This window comes from Mesoplodon densirostris, chromosome 4, assembly GCF_025265405.1.
Source record: "Mesoplodon densirostris isolate mMesDen1 chromosome 4, mMesDen1 primary haplotype, whole genome shotgun sequence".
NCBI classification, from domain to species: Eukaryota; Metazoa; Chordata; class Mammalia; order Artiodactyla; family Ziphiidae; genus Mesoplodon; species Mesoplodon densirostris.
The window spans coordinates 150,168,158-150,183,126 of record NC_082664.1 but is presented as its reverse complement, the minus strand read 5'-3'; the positions used below and the strand labels follow the sequence as shown (position 1 = coordinate 150,183,126).

Sequence of the window (14,969 nt, the reverse complement as noted above, 5' to 3'; positions counted from 1 at the left end):
TTCAGGGAGCCTTGGTCTCCTTGTCAAGATGAATGAGCGAAGCCTGGCTCACAGAGTCAAGTGAGAATCAAGCCAGATGAAGAAGGGAGAAGCGCTCATCAACTGCAAAGTGTGAAATAATGGGTGGTGTTGACAATGTTAATATTATGATTAAAAGCCTGATGGAGGAGGTCTTCCAAAAGAGTGTAGGAGTCATAGCCTAGGGCTTTGGGGTCATTTGTGCATGCTGCCTGGCAGCCACAAGAAGAAGGAGATCCAGACATCAAATGCCTCCCCAGAAGGGACCCAAAGGACCCAGGAGCATGGATGGATGGAGAAGCCTGCTGGGGCAATATTCTCAGATGGGATGCTAGCAACTTCCCTGAGGTGGATCCTCCACATCCAGCTTCAGGGCATGTCAATCCCAGACACCAGACAGACAGTGGGAACACAGCTCACTCTATTTCAAAAGCATCACAAAAGGCAACATCGCACAGAGTCAACTTTTACCTTGCAAGTCCCAACCGATCCAATTTATTTTTTTAGGGTGGGAACAGGTTGGGGTCTCCCTAGTGGGACCCCTGTTGAAATAGGTAGCTGGTATTTCAGCCTATAGTGTCCAAAATGTACAGAATCACACTCAGAGAGCCGAGATGCTTAAACTCTGAGGCCCTGGAGACTAGATGGGCTGAGAAGGCGAATGAGTCATGTTTCTCATCCTGTGCGAACTCGGGATGAGCTCCTTGAAAATGAGGATGGGCAAAGTTCCCTCTGCCACTTAGATTGTTTCCTTTCTCTCCTCTCCCTTCCTCTGGCATTTATCATCAAATTAGCACATGCGATGTGACTTCTCTGAACAAGTGTTGGAGCTCTGGACCGTTCTCACCAGATCATTCCCCTCCACTGTGTTTACTGTGGAGGTCCCTCAGGCCCGAACATGTGTGCCATGGTGGGCTTAATCAGTGGAGTCAGGTATGGTCAGCTGATCATGGACGGGGGCTCCAAAGAACCAGCTGTGGCCCATCTGCCCCCAGATCCTGCAGGAGTGCCAAGGCAGAACTTGTATCAAACTCTCGGCAAAGGACCAAGAGGAATCTATTGGAAATGACACCAGCTAGAGGCCCCTTCTCTTATTTCCTGGCTCTGTGGACATGAGCTGTCTAGCCTAGGGAAATTCCTCTCCTTTCTGGGGTTTGTAAATTACAAAGATTGGACTAGATGAGCTCTAAGTATCTCTAACATTCTACCTGGAGCAACAACGTGCTGATACAGGCTGTAACTAAGCACATTCAAAAGAGAGTCAGCATGCTGGACACACCCATTTGTAGCAACACATTGCTACATCTCTGAAATTTTAAAAGATATTAGTGTGGAGTCCTGGATTCAAAACAGTAGGAATAAGACATGGTTGGAATCCAAAGTCAAAAGGGAGGGGTTGAGGGATGCTGCTTCACTATTGGATGCCGGGCCCCTTGTTTATTTTATTTAACAAGTATCTGTTTAGTACCTACTATTGCCAGACATTGTTCTAAATGCTTTACAAATACTCTCTTAGTCCTAGTTACAGCCCTATGAGGAAGGCACTATTATTATGTCCATTTTACTGATAAGAAAACTGAGGCACAAAGAAATTAAGAAACTTGCTTAAGATCATACTGCTAATAAATAAGGGCTTATTAATATATTTGCTCAGATTTTAATATGACTAGCATTCACATTAAGGAGGAAAGGGATCAAAAGCAACATCCCCAGGAAGGAGAATAAGAAAGCTGGGAAGAATACCCAGGATTTTTGACCCTCAAGCTCATGCTTTATCCACTTCCATAGCATTTCTCATGGTATTTTTTTTTTCCAAAAGACATTAATAGGTAACTTGCGAACATATGAAAAGACGTGGGTGGGACTTAAACAAAGTTCAGCCAGTCTCTTTGCTATAAGACTTTTCAGAACCTTTAAGGTAAGTCCCCCACATACGAATGAGTTTCATTCTGAGAGTGTGTTCATAAGTCCAATCTGTTTGTAAGTCCAACAAAGTTAGCCTGGATACCCAACTAACACAATCGGCTCTATAGTACTGTACTGTAATAGGTTTATAATACTTTTCACGCAAATAATACATAAAAAACAAACACAAAAAATGAAGAAAACATTTTTAATCTTAGAGTACCTTGAAAAGTACAGTAGTACCAGTTACATCACTGCTGCTTTTACGCTTGCTTCTGGGCATCCTGGGCTTGAAATAAAGATACTGTACTACTGTACTCTCTACAGTACTGTACAGTAAAGTACACAAAAGCACAACCACTTGTCGAGGTTGCATACACGTGACAATGTACGCAAGACACGTGAACTAACTTAAGTGATTGGACATGCAAACGCATGTTCGCATCTTTGAAAGTTTGCAACTTGAAGGTTCGTATGTAGGGGACTTACTGTACTCTGCTAAGAATCCTTATGAATCTCCCAGGGAGGTGATAGAATGCAGCATCTCTCAAACGTGTTTGATGATAGGACCCTTTTTTTCAAGGAGTAGCTCAAGGGATGAAAGCTCTAACAAGCACACTTTGAAAACAATGCAATGGAAGGTTGGTTTGTATTCATTATATCCTCCAAATGTGATCATTGACCCCTCCCCTTCTGAACGCTTCTATCACATTATCCTCTCATTCTTCAACATGTTTAACTTGCCGTTGTGTGCAGGGTATGCACACACCTGTCTCACCTCTACTGCTAGTGGGTAAGCTCCTTAGGGCAGAGCCCTCTCTAGTTTATCTTTGTGATCTTCTCAGTAATGAGCACAGTGTATTGCACTTAGTAGACACTCAGATGCTTGTTAAATGAATAAAGGAGTGTGTGAAAACCATTTCCACATGAGAATAATAGAAACCAGTGCCCCCCCCAAAAAAAAGAAAGGAAAGAAAATTAAAACTGAGAGCTCCATTTTAGGTTAGAATTCTATGGTGGTGATGGTGTGAAAAACAGTAAAGATCAGGAGAAAAGGCTACTTCTCTGATGAGACTGGTTTGTTGGTAACAGAAAGAGTACAGAGAAAAAGCAAAAGAAGCAGCAAGATTACCCAACTTTTAAAACTGAAGGGAACATTGAAGGTATACCTGCCTGAGCCCAGCACTTTGTAAGTGGGGAAACTGAGGCCTAGATATACATTGGGACATCCTCCAGGACAAAAAATATCAATCCTGGGCTTCCCTGGTGGCGCCGTGGTTGAGAGTCCGCCTGCCGATGCAGGGGACACAGGTTCGTGCCCCTGTCTGGGAAGATCCCACATGCCGCGGAGCGGCTGGGCCCGTGAGCCATGGCCGCTGAGCCTGTGCGTCCAGAGCCTGTGCTCCGCAACGGGAGAGGCCACGGCAGTGAGAGGACTGCACACCGCAAAAAAAAAAAAAAAAAAAAAAAAAAAAAAAAAATCAATCCTCAGATGTTCATAATGCTATCGAGGCTGTAAATCCAAAGAATCATTCAAAACTGACCTCCTGAAATTCTTTTTAAGGAAATGTCATTATAGGTAGGCAGGAAAAAAGCAATTTCTTATTAGATTCTTCTCCTGTTTGGAAATAGTGTGAGACAATCTAATTTGGAAGGGCCAAAGGGCAATTTTGCTGTCAGTCCTGAGCTCCCAGCAAGCCTCTCCTTCTCACATCTCCCCTCTGCTATCCAGTTACGATGTCCCAAGCTCAGATCCAGACGGTTGCATAGGAGAGTCACTCAAAAATGCTAGGCCCTGAGTTTCCATCAGTCTGTACCAAGCCCACAAAGCATAAGGCTCACAGTAGAGAAACTGCAATTTCCGTGGCTCGCCCATCAGCCAGCTTACCCAATGGATCATTTTTCCTAAATCTTGGTAAGAGCTGAAGTAAAAAAATCATACATTTAAAAAAATTCAAGTCTGAAATAAATCAGCAACAGCAGACTTCCTCAGCCTAGTCACAAACCTGCAGTCATGAAATATGAAAAGGAACAAAGGCCATTGGGCCAGAATTTTTTTTTATGGTTTCCTGTGAAATATCGTGTTACCTCCCCGTGTCCTGGAGTTTTCTCAGCGTTCGCTGGAAGAAACCTCCATCAGATAATGGGAAGGGAGTAAAGAGCTGCCCTTGAAATTCAGAGCTTTGTCTAAACCCCACACATGGGTGAACTCAGGGGACGGTTGTCTTAAAGTTCTTCTAAGGTCAAGGGTATTTGTTTGCCAGTAAGAATGGCTGCTGAGAACACGCCACAGACAAGCTGGAGTTCCCACACACTGTTCTTTGGAAAAAGTCATGATGTTGCCCTAGTTATGTCCGATCTAACCAGGTATTTCAGCACCTATCTGAATAATTCGGTCACACTCTCATTCCTTAATGCATAGTTACATGTCCACGCGTATTTTGGGGCCAAAATAAAGGGACATGAGAAAAATAATCTAAGTCTTTATAAACAAAGATAAATTGCAAATAGACTTTCTTTTTTTTAGATGCCTTATATGATTTATTTAATTATAAAATCCAGAATTATATAAACATTGTAGATATTATCATCTCATTTTACAAATGGTGCAACAGGCTCTGAAAAGTTAAGGAAATGTTTACAATATCATTCAGATAGTAATTAATGGAGACAGATTTTGAAAACGTATATTCCTAACACTCAAATCTTGTTACATTGAATTAAAACCACGATTTAGGTTTAACTGTTATGTTCTCTGTTTTATTGATGCTCAGTATAAGAAGTAGTAGAGGGCTTCCTTGGTGGCGCAGTGGTTGAGAGTCCGCCTGCCGATGCAGGGGACACGGGTTCGTGCCCTGGTCCGGGAAGATCCCACGTGTCGCGGAGCGGCTGGGCCCGTGAGCCGTGGCCACTGAGCCTGCACGTCTGGAGCCTGTGCTCCACAGCGGGAGAGGCCACAGCAGTGAGAGGCCCACGTACCACAAAAAAAAAAAAAAAAAAAAAGTAGTAGAAGATATTGATTTCTCGATTCTTTTAAAAATCATCACTGAATTTTTTTCTGTTATCTTTCGATTGTGCCTTATATGGAAACCAATAAGATAAATCACTTCCAAATTTGGTTTAAGGATTTTTTTTTTTTTGGAGTACGAATACATGTGTTCTTTATTAGGATGCTCACAAGAATGACACATTAGCACTGTCCTTCTGATGTGATAGAGAATACATACATCTGACCCACATCATGGCAGGAAATAGGCAAGGGGTAAGGGCTCTCAGCTGGTACCAAGTGTCTACTGAAGAAATCTCCATTCACCAAAGCAAGGATGTTCCCTTGAATTCCATCATCTTTGCTGTAGCTTCCAGTTCTCCATGACTGGCCCAGAATCCTCCATTCCAGAACCTCTTGCCACACCTTCAAGACCTAGGTCAACTGTCCCATGTCTCACTCACCAAGGCGCCTCTGGAATTTTGCAGCATATCTCTTTGGTATGTTGCTGCCCTGCCACCCTCAGAGGCATAGATGGGAGTTGAGGGGAAATATATTACCAAAAGCAAACAGCAGGGGTACATCAGAAACTGACTCTTGGGACATACACCCAACAACCTCACAGAATACATGCTTCCTCCCCAAATGATACATAATACCCTAGAGAGCAAAGGAAACCCCTTGATTATTCAAACACGATCCTGTATGCTGGGCACAAAGGATACAAAGTGGACAGTGTTTACTTCCATCATGCCCTGCACAGTAGGAAGGTGGCACCTGAAAGCTGGAACCAAATCTCTACCTTGGCTCTTCCCTGCCTTTGAATGGTGTCAACCACTCTGCTTCCACCTGTTCTGGGCATGCATTTTCCAAAAGGGAGGATAAGATGGCAGAGAGAGAGAGTGGAAGTGGAGATTACAGGAGAGGCTGGGGAGGAGATGACAACCTAAAAATAAGACAAAAACAATACAAAAATACAAAAACCAAATTGAGCACTAAAATATTTTATAACAATAGAAGGTAGCTGGAAATACTATATGCTAACAGACAAATGATACATAACCACTGGGGTAGGAGTCAGCAGCAGGGAGCGTGGCCGAGGCCACCTGTTTAGACTAAGAGCCTTTCAATGGACTGTTGGATGGATTGGATCTGCTGCTTCAGTTGTGAGCCTTCTTTGATGGTGACAGAACAGGCGATGACAGGCCTGGAGACCCCACAGGCTCGCCCCAGGGCCTGCTTGGAGCGCACAAACACGTAGGGCACATTCTTGTCTTCACACAGCAGTGGGAGGTGCAGGATGATCTCCAGGGGCTCCGCGTCTGCAGCCATCACAATGAACTCAGAGATGCCTCTGTTGAGGGTTTTGGTGGCCTCATTGGCTCCTTTTCGAAGCTGTTTGTAGTTACATGACTGCTGCACGAGGTCCAATAGTTTCTTGGTGAGGTGGGCATCTGCAAGAGGGTAGGCCTTCGGATTTACATCAGCCTCAGTCATGGCTCCGGTTCCGTGGTACCGTCACTCTTCAAGGAGCACAGGCGACGTCAGAGCTGCAGCCCTCGCCCCTGAAGCAAGTCGCAGGGTACCGGTTTAAGGATTTTTAAAAAAGGCTTTTCTCATTTCATTACACTTACCATGAATGACCTTCCTTATTCTCTTCCGTTTATAGAATTTCTGTTTCACATATGTGAGGGACAATCTTTGTACTTTATTAAATACTTTTATTTATATGAAACACTTTTATCCATCTTATTTGATCCCCACAAGGTACAGTCGTTGCCCCACTGTACACCTGCTGAGGCTCAGAGAAGTTAAAGAAACCACCCAGGGTAGCACAGAGGCTGACAGAGTCAGGATTAGAGTTAGACTGGACTTCTTTCTCTGTCCAATTCCCACAAATATTGGGTAGATTCTCTTGTAGGTTTATCTCTTCCATCCAGTGTGGATTAGGTTCTGCCAATCTTAAACATGATATTCCAGCGTCCTGCTGCAGAGATGAATTTACGAAGGCATGGCTTGAGGTAGTGATTCCATACTAGGAGGAGATCTTCCTGGCCTGCTGCTGCCTGCAGTGTGACTGTGGGCACTCACTGGGGGGTAGCCACACGGTGCAAGCTGGCAGAGCCTGTGGTACAGGTTTCCTCTGGTGCATGGTTCCATTCAGATTCATTGTAAACAGCTCTATTTTAAGAGCAGAGTGTGGCTATTATTAATTTCTATTGCTATGTCCAGAAATGGAATCAAAACGTAGAGGAAAAACAGCGATATGCAGTTGAATCGTTTCCACATTAATTTCCCACGATTATCAACAAGCGTTTAATCTACCCCTGACCTCTTCTCAGACTGAACTAGAAAACAGCCTTCCAGGGCAGCCCCTGTCAGGGGCACGTACACAGCTCTGGCTCTGGTCCTGGTTGTTGGCTGCTGCCACCCCCTGCCCAGTTCCATTCCAGGTTTTAAAAGCCTTCTGCCCACCCACTGGCTCGCACCACCCAGGAGAGAGTGTGTCTGGGAGCCTTGCCCTCTCCTTCGATGTGATCTGCCAAGAGTTGCCTTGCTGAGGACCTGTGCATACACACAAACACACACACACAAACAAGCACACACACACACAAGTACACACTTCAAAGTGGGGCTGGAATATATGAAGTATTATTTAGGACACATCCCATTTCCTCCCCCATGATGAGGGCTGAACTCAGAATGGGAGGAGTGGGGACTTCCCTCGTGGTCCAGTGGTTAGGACTCAATGCTTCCACTGCTAGGTCCCGGGTTCAATCCCTGGTCAGGGAACTAAAATCCTACAAGCTGTGTGGCGCAGCCAAAAAAAAAAAAAAGAATGGGAGGAGTGAAGCAACTCTAAAGAGACCTGGACAGAGGCTGTTTTTCCCTCTGCTTACACTAGGTTAGAAAGCCTGAGGTTAGCCAAGCTTTTGATTGACAGCTGCCCATAGTTGAGTATTATCATAACTATATTTCATAGAATGTAGACACTAGGGGGTGATATAAATATCAGTATTTTTTGTACCAGTTTAAGAAAAAATCACTTCCAGTTGAGCTATGACATGCCTTCAATTGTAAGAGACATCCCAATATCAGAAATGTTGAAATGTGAAAAAAAGGTCTTAGAAATGATAGAACAGTCTATGTTTATTTTACGGATGGAGGGGGAGAGGAAGGAGGCTCAGAGAGGGTAACTGGTCTACTCAAGGTCACACAGCTAGTATGGGATGCAAATCCAATTACACCTGACCCCAAAGTCAAGATTCTTTCTACAAAAACACTTCCATGTTCTACCCACTGAATTCAACCTTTCCAACAATAAGCCCTTTCAGAACCAACCAGAGTCCTTAGGACATTGTGCATGAAAAAGCTGATCACCAACACAGGGACCAGCATCATGGCAAGGCCATTACCCTCAGACCTGGCCTGTGTTTACCCCTCCTAGCTGCCTATTTTGCTGAACTCTCACTATACCCAGTGCCTGAAACTACCACATATGTCAACAGCAGGTGCTCTAAAGCAGTGATGCCAAAGAGATGTTGGAAGACTTTTGTTTTTATTTTTCTAGCACAACAGATCAGAATTGTCAATAGATGGGCACTATTGGTATTTGGAGTTTGATAACTCCTTGTTGGGAGGGCCTGTCCTGTGCATTGTAGGATGCATAACAACATCCCTGTCCTCTACCAGAGTGCCAGTAGCACTCTTCAAGCTGTGACAACTAAAAATGTCTTCAGACACTACCCAATGTCCCCTGGGATGGGAGGGGGGCTGTTTAGTGGGGGAATTGCCCCAGTTGAGAACCACCACAAGAAACATTTATCAGTCTCTTTTTGGCTTAAACACTTTTTTCAAGACATCTCTTTAGCATCCTCATCAGCTTTCAGAGTACTACATTGCCTCTGGCCCCATCACAAATGAGAAAGAGGGAAGAAGGGGAAATAGATTCCAACTATCCTATAAGTCCATGGTGATTATAGTTTCCAGTAAGCCAGGACAAGCACAGTGTTAAAAGAAGGTTTTTCTCTCTGCCTGTCAAGTATTTTGTCAACAGCACATCATGTGGTAAGTCTATCAGCTGTAACCCACTTCTGAAGGCTTGACCTGCCATTTCACTGCTTGACACTAGCAGCTTCTAAAGACAATTGACCACTTATTTCTTGAACATAATCATTGCAAATACACACAGCTAAATGATCAGGAAAAGTTACAGTGTCTCAGGCAGAGAGAACCCCAAATCATTGATTGCTGGAGGTTGACAGGAGCTGAGATAACTTCCAACATAATATCATCATTTTAAATATAGAAAACCTCAGGTTTGGAGCAGACATTGCCCTGCTCATAATGAGAACAGGTAACCAAGTTTTCAAGTAAAAGACAAAGATTCTCCAACTAGGTAGATTTGATTTCAAACATATCTCGTTTTCTCCATTTCCATTTTGGTAACTTAACTAGTCTAAACTATGGTTGAATCTAAATTAACACTGGAGTCTAGTGGCTTGACTTGGAGTCTAGGGAGTTAATTCTCTTAGGACAGGCTTTGAGAAATTGGCTGAGTTCTCATTTCCTCCCTTTCAAGCAAATCCCTGAAGCATGGATTTAAGAATAAATCTAAATAGTCTTCGGCTTACTTTAATGATTATTAGCTTGTGTTATCTTTCTCCTCAACTGCCTAGAGGATATGGTGTATGATTGTAACTCGATAGTAAGGCTAAACTAGCCCATTTGACACTGGAGACGCAAATGTAGCCAGAAAAATAGCAGCTTACCCTGGTCTGTATGTATTGTATTTTTTTCTGTGGCTATGCATATTACCCCACAAAATTATAAAGAAGCTGCAGCTGAGGTCCAGGAAACTAAGAAAATAAATAGGTAGTCATTGAAAGAGTGTTTCTATTAAATAGAAAAATAAATAAATCCTTGACCCATTTATTCCTTTATTCACCCATTTATTTATTATTCATTATAAAAATATTTATTTAGCTGCTACTTTGGGCCAGACTGGGACAAGGAAGAGAATAGAAGCGATTCAGACAAGACCTCAGAAAGCCTACACCAACCTGGGTAAACAGACAAGCAAGAAGCACTGAGTAGAGCAATTATTGTGATGTGGAATATAATGCAATATGTGCAATAAGAAGCATTTCTCTTGTCCCAGGGAAATGAGGAAGGGCAGGAAGATCCCTTGGAGATAGTGATCTTGAGGTTGAAACTGGAAGTAAGAGTAACTCCTACCATCACAGCTAAATGATCAGGAAAAGTGACAGTGTTTCAGGCATAGAGAACTCCAAAACATTGATTGCTGGAGGTTGACAGGAGCTAACTTCCAACATAATATCTTCATTTTAAACATAAGAAACCTGAAGTTTGGAGCAGACATTGCCATTCATGTAACCAGAAGAGCGAGATCCTAACCACTAAATTCAGCTCCCTTGACTCACCCTTCAGGGTTTACACACCAAGCTTCCACACAACTGGAATGACTGGCTGACTGATTCCTTCTGATTCATGCATTCTTACTTGCATTTAGCCATTTATTGATGACCTCTGTATGTCTTGGATGATAAAAATATGGGTCATAGACTCTGCCTTCAAGGACCTTGTACCAAATCATTATAATAAAAGATAGAAACTGCTGAATGCAAAAAGAGGAGTACAACAAGACATGCTGGTGAGGATGTGGAACAACAGGAATGCTCATTCATTGCGTGTGGGACTGCAGCATGGTGCAGCCACTTTGGAAGATGATTTGGCAGTTCCTTACAAAACTAAGCATAGTCTTACCTTCTGATCCAGCAATTGTGCTCCTTGGTATTTACTCAAAGGAGTTGAAAACTCACGTCCACACAGAAAACCTGCACATGTATGTTTATAACAGCTTTATTCATTTGCCAAAACTTGGAAACTACCAAGATGTCCAGCAACAGGTGAATGGGTAAACTGTAGTATATCCAGATAATGGAATATTATTCAACACTGAAAAGAAATGAGTATCAAGCCATGAAAAGACATGGAGGAAATGTAAAGGCATATTACTAAATAAAAAGACCAATCTGAAAAGGCTACAGACTGTATGATTCTACCTATACGACATTCTGGAAAAGACAGAACTATGGAGACAGTACAAATATCAGTAGTTGCCAGGGATAGCGGAGACGAAGAAATGAGTAGGTAGAACACAGAGGATTTTTAGGGCAGTGAAACTACTCTGTATGATACTTTAGTAGTGGATACATGTCATTATACATTAGTCCAAACTCACAGAATGCACAACACCAGGAGTGAACCCTAGTGTAAACCATGGAGTTTGGGTGATAATAGTTTATCAATGTAAGTTGATCAATGGTAACAAAAGTACCACCCTGGTGGGGGATGTTGAGAGTCGGGGAGGCTATGGATGGGGGGAGGGGCAGAGGGTATATAGTAAATCTCTGTACTTTCAGCTCAATTTTGCTGTGAACCCAAAATGGCTCTAAAATATAAAGTCTATTAAATAACTTAAAAACTTAAAAGAGATGTGCAAGTGTAAAGAGCCCAGTATTTGAATGGTGTTGACAAAGTGCATTAGTTAGGAGAGAGCAAGCTGCTGTAATAAGAAGATCCCCAAAGGTCAGCAGCTTAAAGAACAGTAAAGTTTAGTTCTCCCTCCCTGAACAGTTAGAGATGAGCACTTCGGACACTGCCTCCCAAGGGTGTTTTCCTCATCCACATGGTCCAAGCTGGGTAGACCAGTCTAGAATCCAACTGGCAAAAGGGGAAAGAAGGCTCCTTCTGTCTCAGCCCCTCCCTCCAGAAGTGAAACAGGACCTCCACTCATGTGCCATTGGAGAGAACAGAGCACAAGTGGCCTCACCTACTGGCCAGAGCTTCTGGGCAATGCAGTCATGGGCCCAGTTGCACATCGATTACCACGGAACAAAAGGAAAACTGAATTTTGAGGACAGTTTACCATCTCCAGCAGCAGTGGGGACTTTCTTATATTTGGCTGACCCTGTCTAATGGCGCCTCCACTTTCCCCATAAATATGTTCAATCATTCCCCCGGCCCAGAAAAAGCACACCTTCCTTCCACCTTATCTCCTCCCTATGGCTACTTCTCTACTTCCTCTCTTCTTCCAAAATTCTTAAAAGAGTAGTGAACACACACTCCATTTGCCCTGCTCACCTCGCTTATACTACAGGATTCTCTGCAGTCTAGATTCAACCCTGACATTTCCCAATGGTCATGTGTAACAGTCAATTATGTCATCTCTTTGCAGCATCTATCAATAATATTCATAATAACAGCTAATATTTATTGAGCATACACACTGTGCTAATCCCTGTGCTAAGTGTTTCATGTGCATTTTCGTTGATGTTTCCCAAGCTGTGAATCAAACCCCATCTTTCTTTCCAAGCTCTAGACTAATCTAAGGACAGGCACCCCCAAATTCATCCTGATGCAAACAGAACTCATTAGCAAAATCCCTCTGCTGGGTGTCTCCTCCTGCCCCTCCAGATCCACTGGCCAGCCTTGCCACCACGCTCTGCGCTCTGAGAGGGTGACCCTTGTGGACGGATTCAATGGGCTCTTGCTTCTGGCTTCCAGCTGCGTTTGGCCAATGGAGGCCCCTGGCAGAAAGCTGGAAACAGAGAGCAGCATGGGTTACCTGTGTCCTGTGTGGTCTGTGTCCCTCTACTGAAGGTCACAGCTCCTTAGGCAGCCCTTACACCGCAGCTCTCCCTGGACTCCAGTAACTTCTCCCTTCCTCCTTCAGGCCTGAGGAGCTCACAGCCCCACTGCTGCAGTCCCAGGGCAGGGCACTGTCTCTGGGACTTTCCCTGCACCTTTCAAATAGTGTTTCTCTGTGAAAGTCTTCTCACATGACTCAGCATGGTTGGGCCATCTTTTCTGGCCAGAATGAAGGCTGGTGCACACCCCCTCTCCATTCTCTAGTTCAGCTAATGGAGTTGCTACCACAAAATCTCCTACCATGGAAACCAAGACTGACCCTCGACTCCTTCACCCTCACTCCTAACACCCAGGAAGTCCAGGCCATCTTCCTTCAGGAACATAAACCCTAAATCACTCCCTCTCCTGGATCCCTGTTCTCATCGCCTCACAGCTCAGACTCCCTCCTTACTTAAGAACTGTCATGTTTCTAAAATGACCATCAGACCATTTCAATCCTCTATGTAAAGACATCTCCATAGTCTGCAGAATTAAGAGAGAAGTTATAAGGAACGAAATCGTGCCATTTGCAGAGAAGTGGATGGACCTAGAGACTGTCATGCAAAGTGAAGTGAGACAGAAAGAGAAAAACAAATATCATATAATATCGCTTATATGGGGCATCTAACAAAATGGTACAGATGAACTTATTTGCAAAGCAGAAATAGAGACACAGATGTAGAGAACAGACGTATGGATACCAAGGTGGGGAAAGGGGGTGGTGGGATGAATTGGGAGATTGGAACTGACATATAAACACTATTGATACTATGTATAAAATAAATAACTAATGAGAACCTACTGTATAGCTCAGGGAACTCTACTCAGTGCTCTGTGGTGACCTAAATGGGAAGGAAATCCAAAAAAGAGGGGATATATGAATATGTGTAGCTGATTCACTTTGCTGTACAGTAGAAACTAATGCAACATTGTAAAGCAACTATACTCCAATAAAAATTAATTTAATGAAAGAGAGGAGTTACAATTTACACAGGGGTTTATTTAAAGGTAAGTCTCTTTGAAACATATGAACAAATGACTTCTGTGAAACTTAGAGAGTTTCTATACCAGCATATAGTTACCTATATCCATACCGAAGGAAGAGACTTACAATATCTCACTAAATGTCCTGATATCATTAAAACAGTTATTTCATGCTTCTGACATAGGCCTAGACAAATTGGACCTCTAATACCTAGGCCAAATAATAACAACAGTAGCAACAGAGATTATTTCATCTTCCCCAGGTCTGTGAGTGAAAAATAAAGAACAAATCTAAACTAGGAGGAAACTAGTTGCATCCTATCTAACAAATAAAAACACACCTAATTTTCCAGAGCAAGCAAGTGACAAGTGCTATAAAGCAATGCAGCAAAGTGTCCAATAATTCTACTGGACTAGGCTTGCTGGGAAGGTTTCATTTTGTGTTCATTTTGGTGCAGCCCCCCACCCCGAATAATGGAAGCAGAGAAAAACAACCTCTGAGCCCAGGGCAGATGCCATGGCCACCAGGCCCTGCAGAGAGGGTGTGATACCACACGCTGAATCTTCTCAGCAGGATGGGAGGACATCAGCCAATTAGAAAGAAGGATCCCGAGCCACTTTGTTCTTAGCACAGCAAACAGAACCCAAGGTTTTAACTCCCTGGGAGCCTTGCAGGAGAGAGCCTCACATAATTTCTTATTTAGGAAAGACTTAAAGAGATTTGTGCTGGAGTATTTAATCCAAAACACTGGAACTGTCCCAGCAGTGGGTATAGATTAGGGGACAGTTGACTTCACACATTGATATTCAAACTAGAGAGTTGCTATTCTTCCAAAGTGGCAGGGAGATGGGTGAGTGACAGCAACCCCAGCTGTGCGGGAGCTCGGATCTCGCTCTCTCAAAACTTTCAGGAGTTTCTGTAGCTCTTGGCAAGCTAGCTTCCCATTTGATGGAGGACTCCCCTGAGCCCTTGGATGCCCGGGACTTTGCAAAATCAACCACAGACTTGATTGCTTTCAAGAAAGGAGCTCTATCATCTCTTTCTCTCTCTCTACCCTCTCTCGCTATCACTCTCTCTCAGTTACCTTTTCTGTTCTATTTCGCTGGCTTTTCATGCCACAGACTAGGAATGTTTGCACTTGTCAGGGAGCCCTCAGTCATAAAACCCAAGAAGGGCTGTCTGTTTATAAGAATTCTGCAGTTAGGTTAAGTTCAATAGAATGTTTCCACTGAAAGTAAGCAAGAAGCTTCAGGTGATCCATCACCGATTTATATTTTCCATTGAGAGAACAACATTTGTCACTATCTGCAAATAGCCACACACTCCTTCTCAGTGTTTTGCCAAGTCAAATACCTGGCCGGT

At 43.4% G+C, this 14,969-nt stretch overlaps 1 protein-coding gene across 1 annotated transcript; it reads right to left on the bottom strand.

The window, feature by feature from the left end:
• Positions 1–5,989: 5,989 nt before the first annotated feature.
• On the bottom strand, positions 5,990–6,489 carry LOC132487620 (NHP2-like protein 1). The gene has a single exon (XM_060095357.1). It carries the CDS (start codon positions 6,404–6,406, stop codon positions 6,020–6,022), a length of 387 nt encoding a protein of 128 aa, XP_059951340.1. The 5' UTR covers positions 6,407–6,489; the 3' UTR covers positions 5,990–6,019.
• Positions 6,490–14,969: the final 8,480 nt, after the last annotated feature.

Excerpts from the sequence above, each read along its gene's own strand:
- LOC132487620 (XM_060095357.1), bottom strand. The coding sequence starts at position 6,406 with ATGACTGAGGCTGATGTAAATCCGAAGGCCTACCCTCTTGCAGATGCC.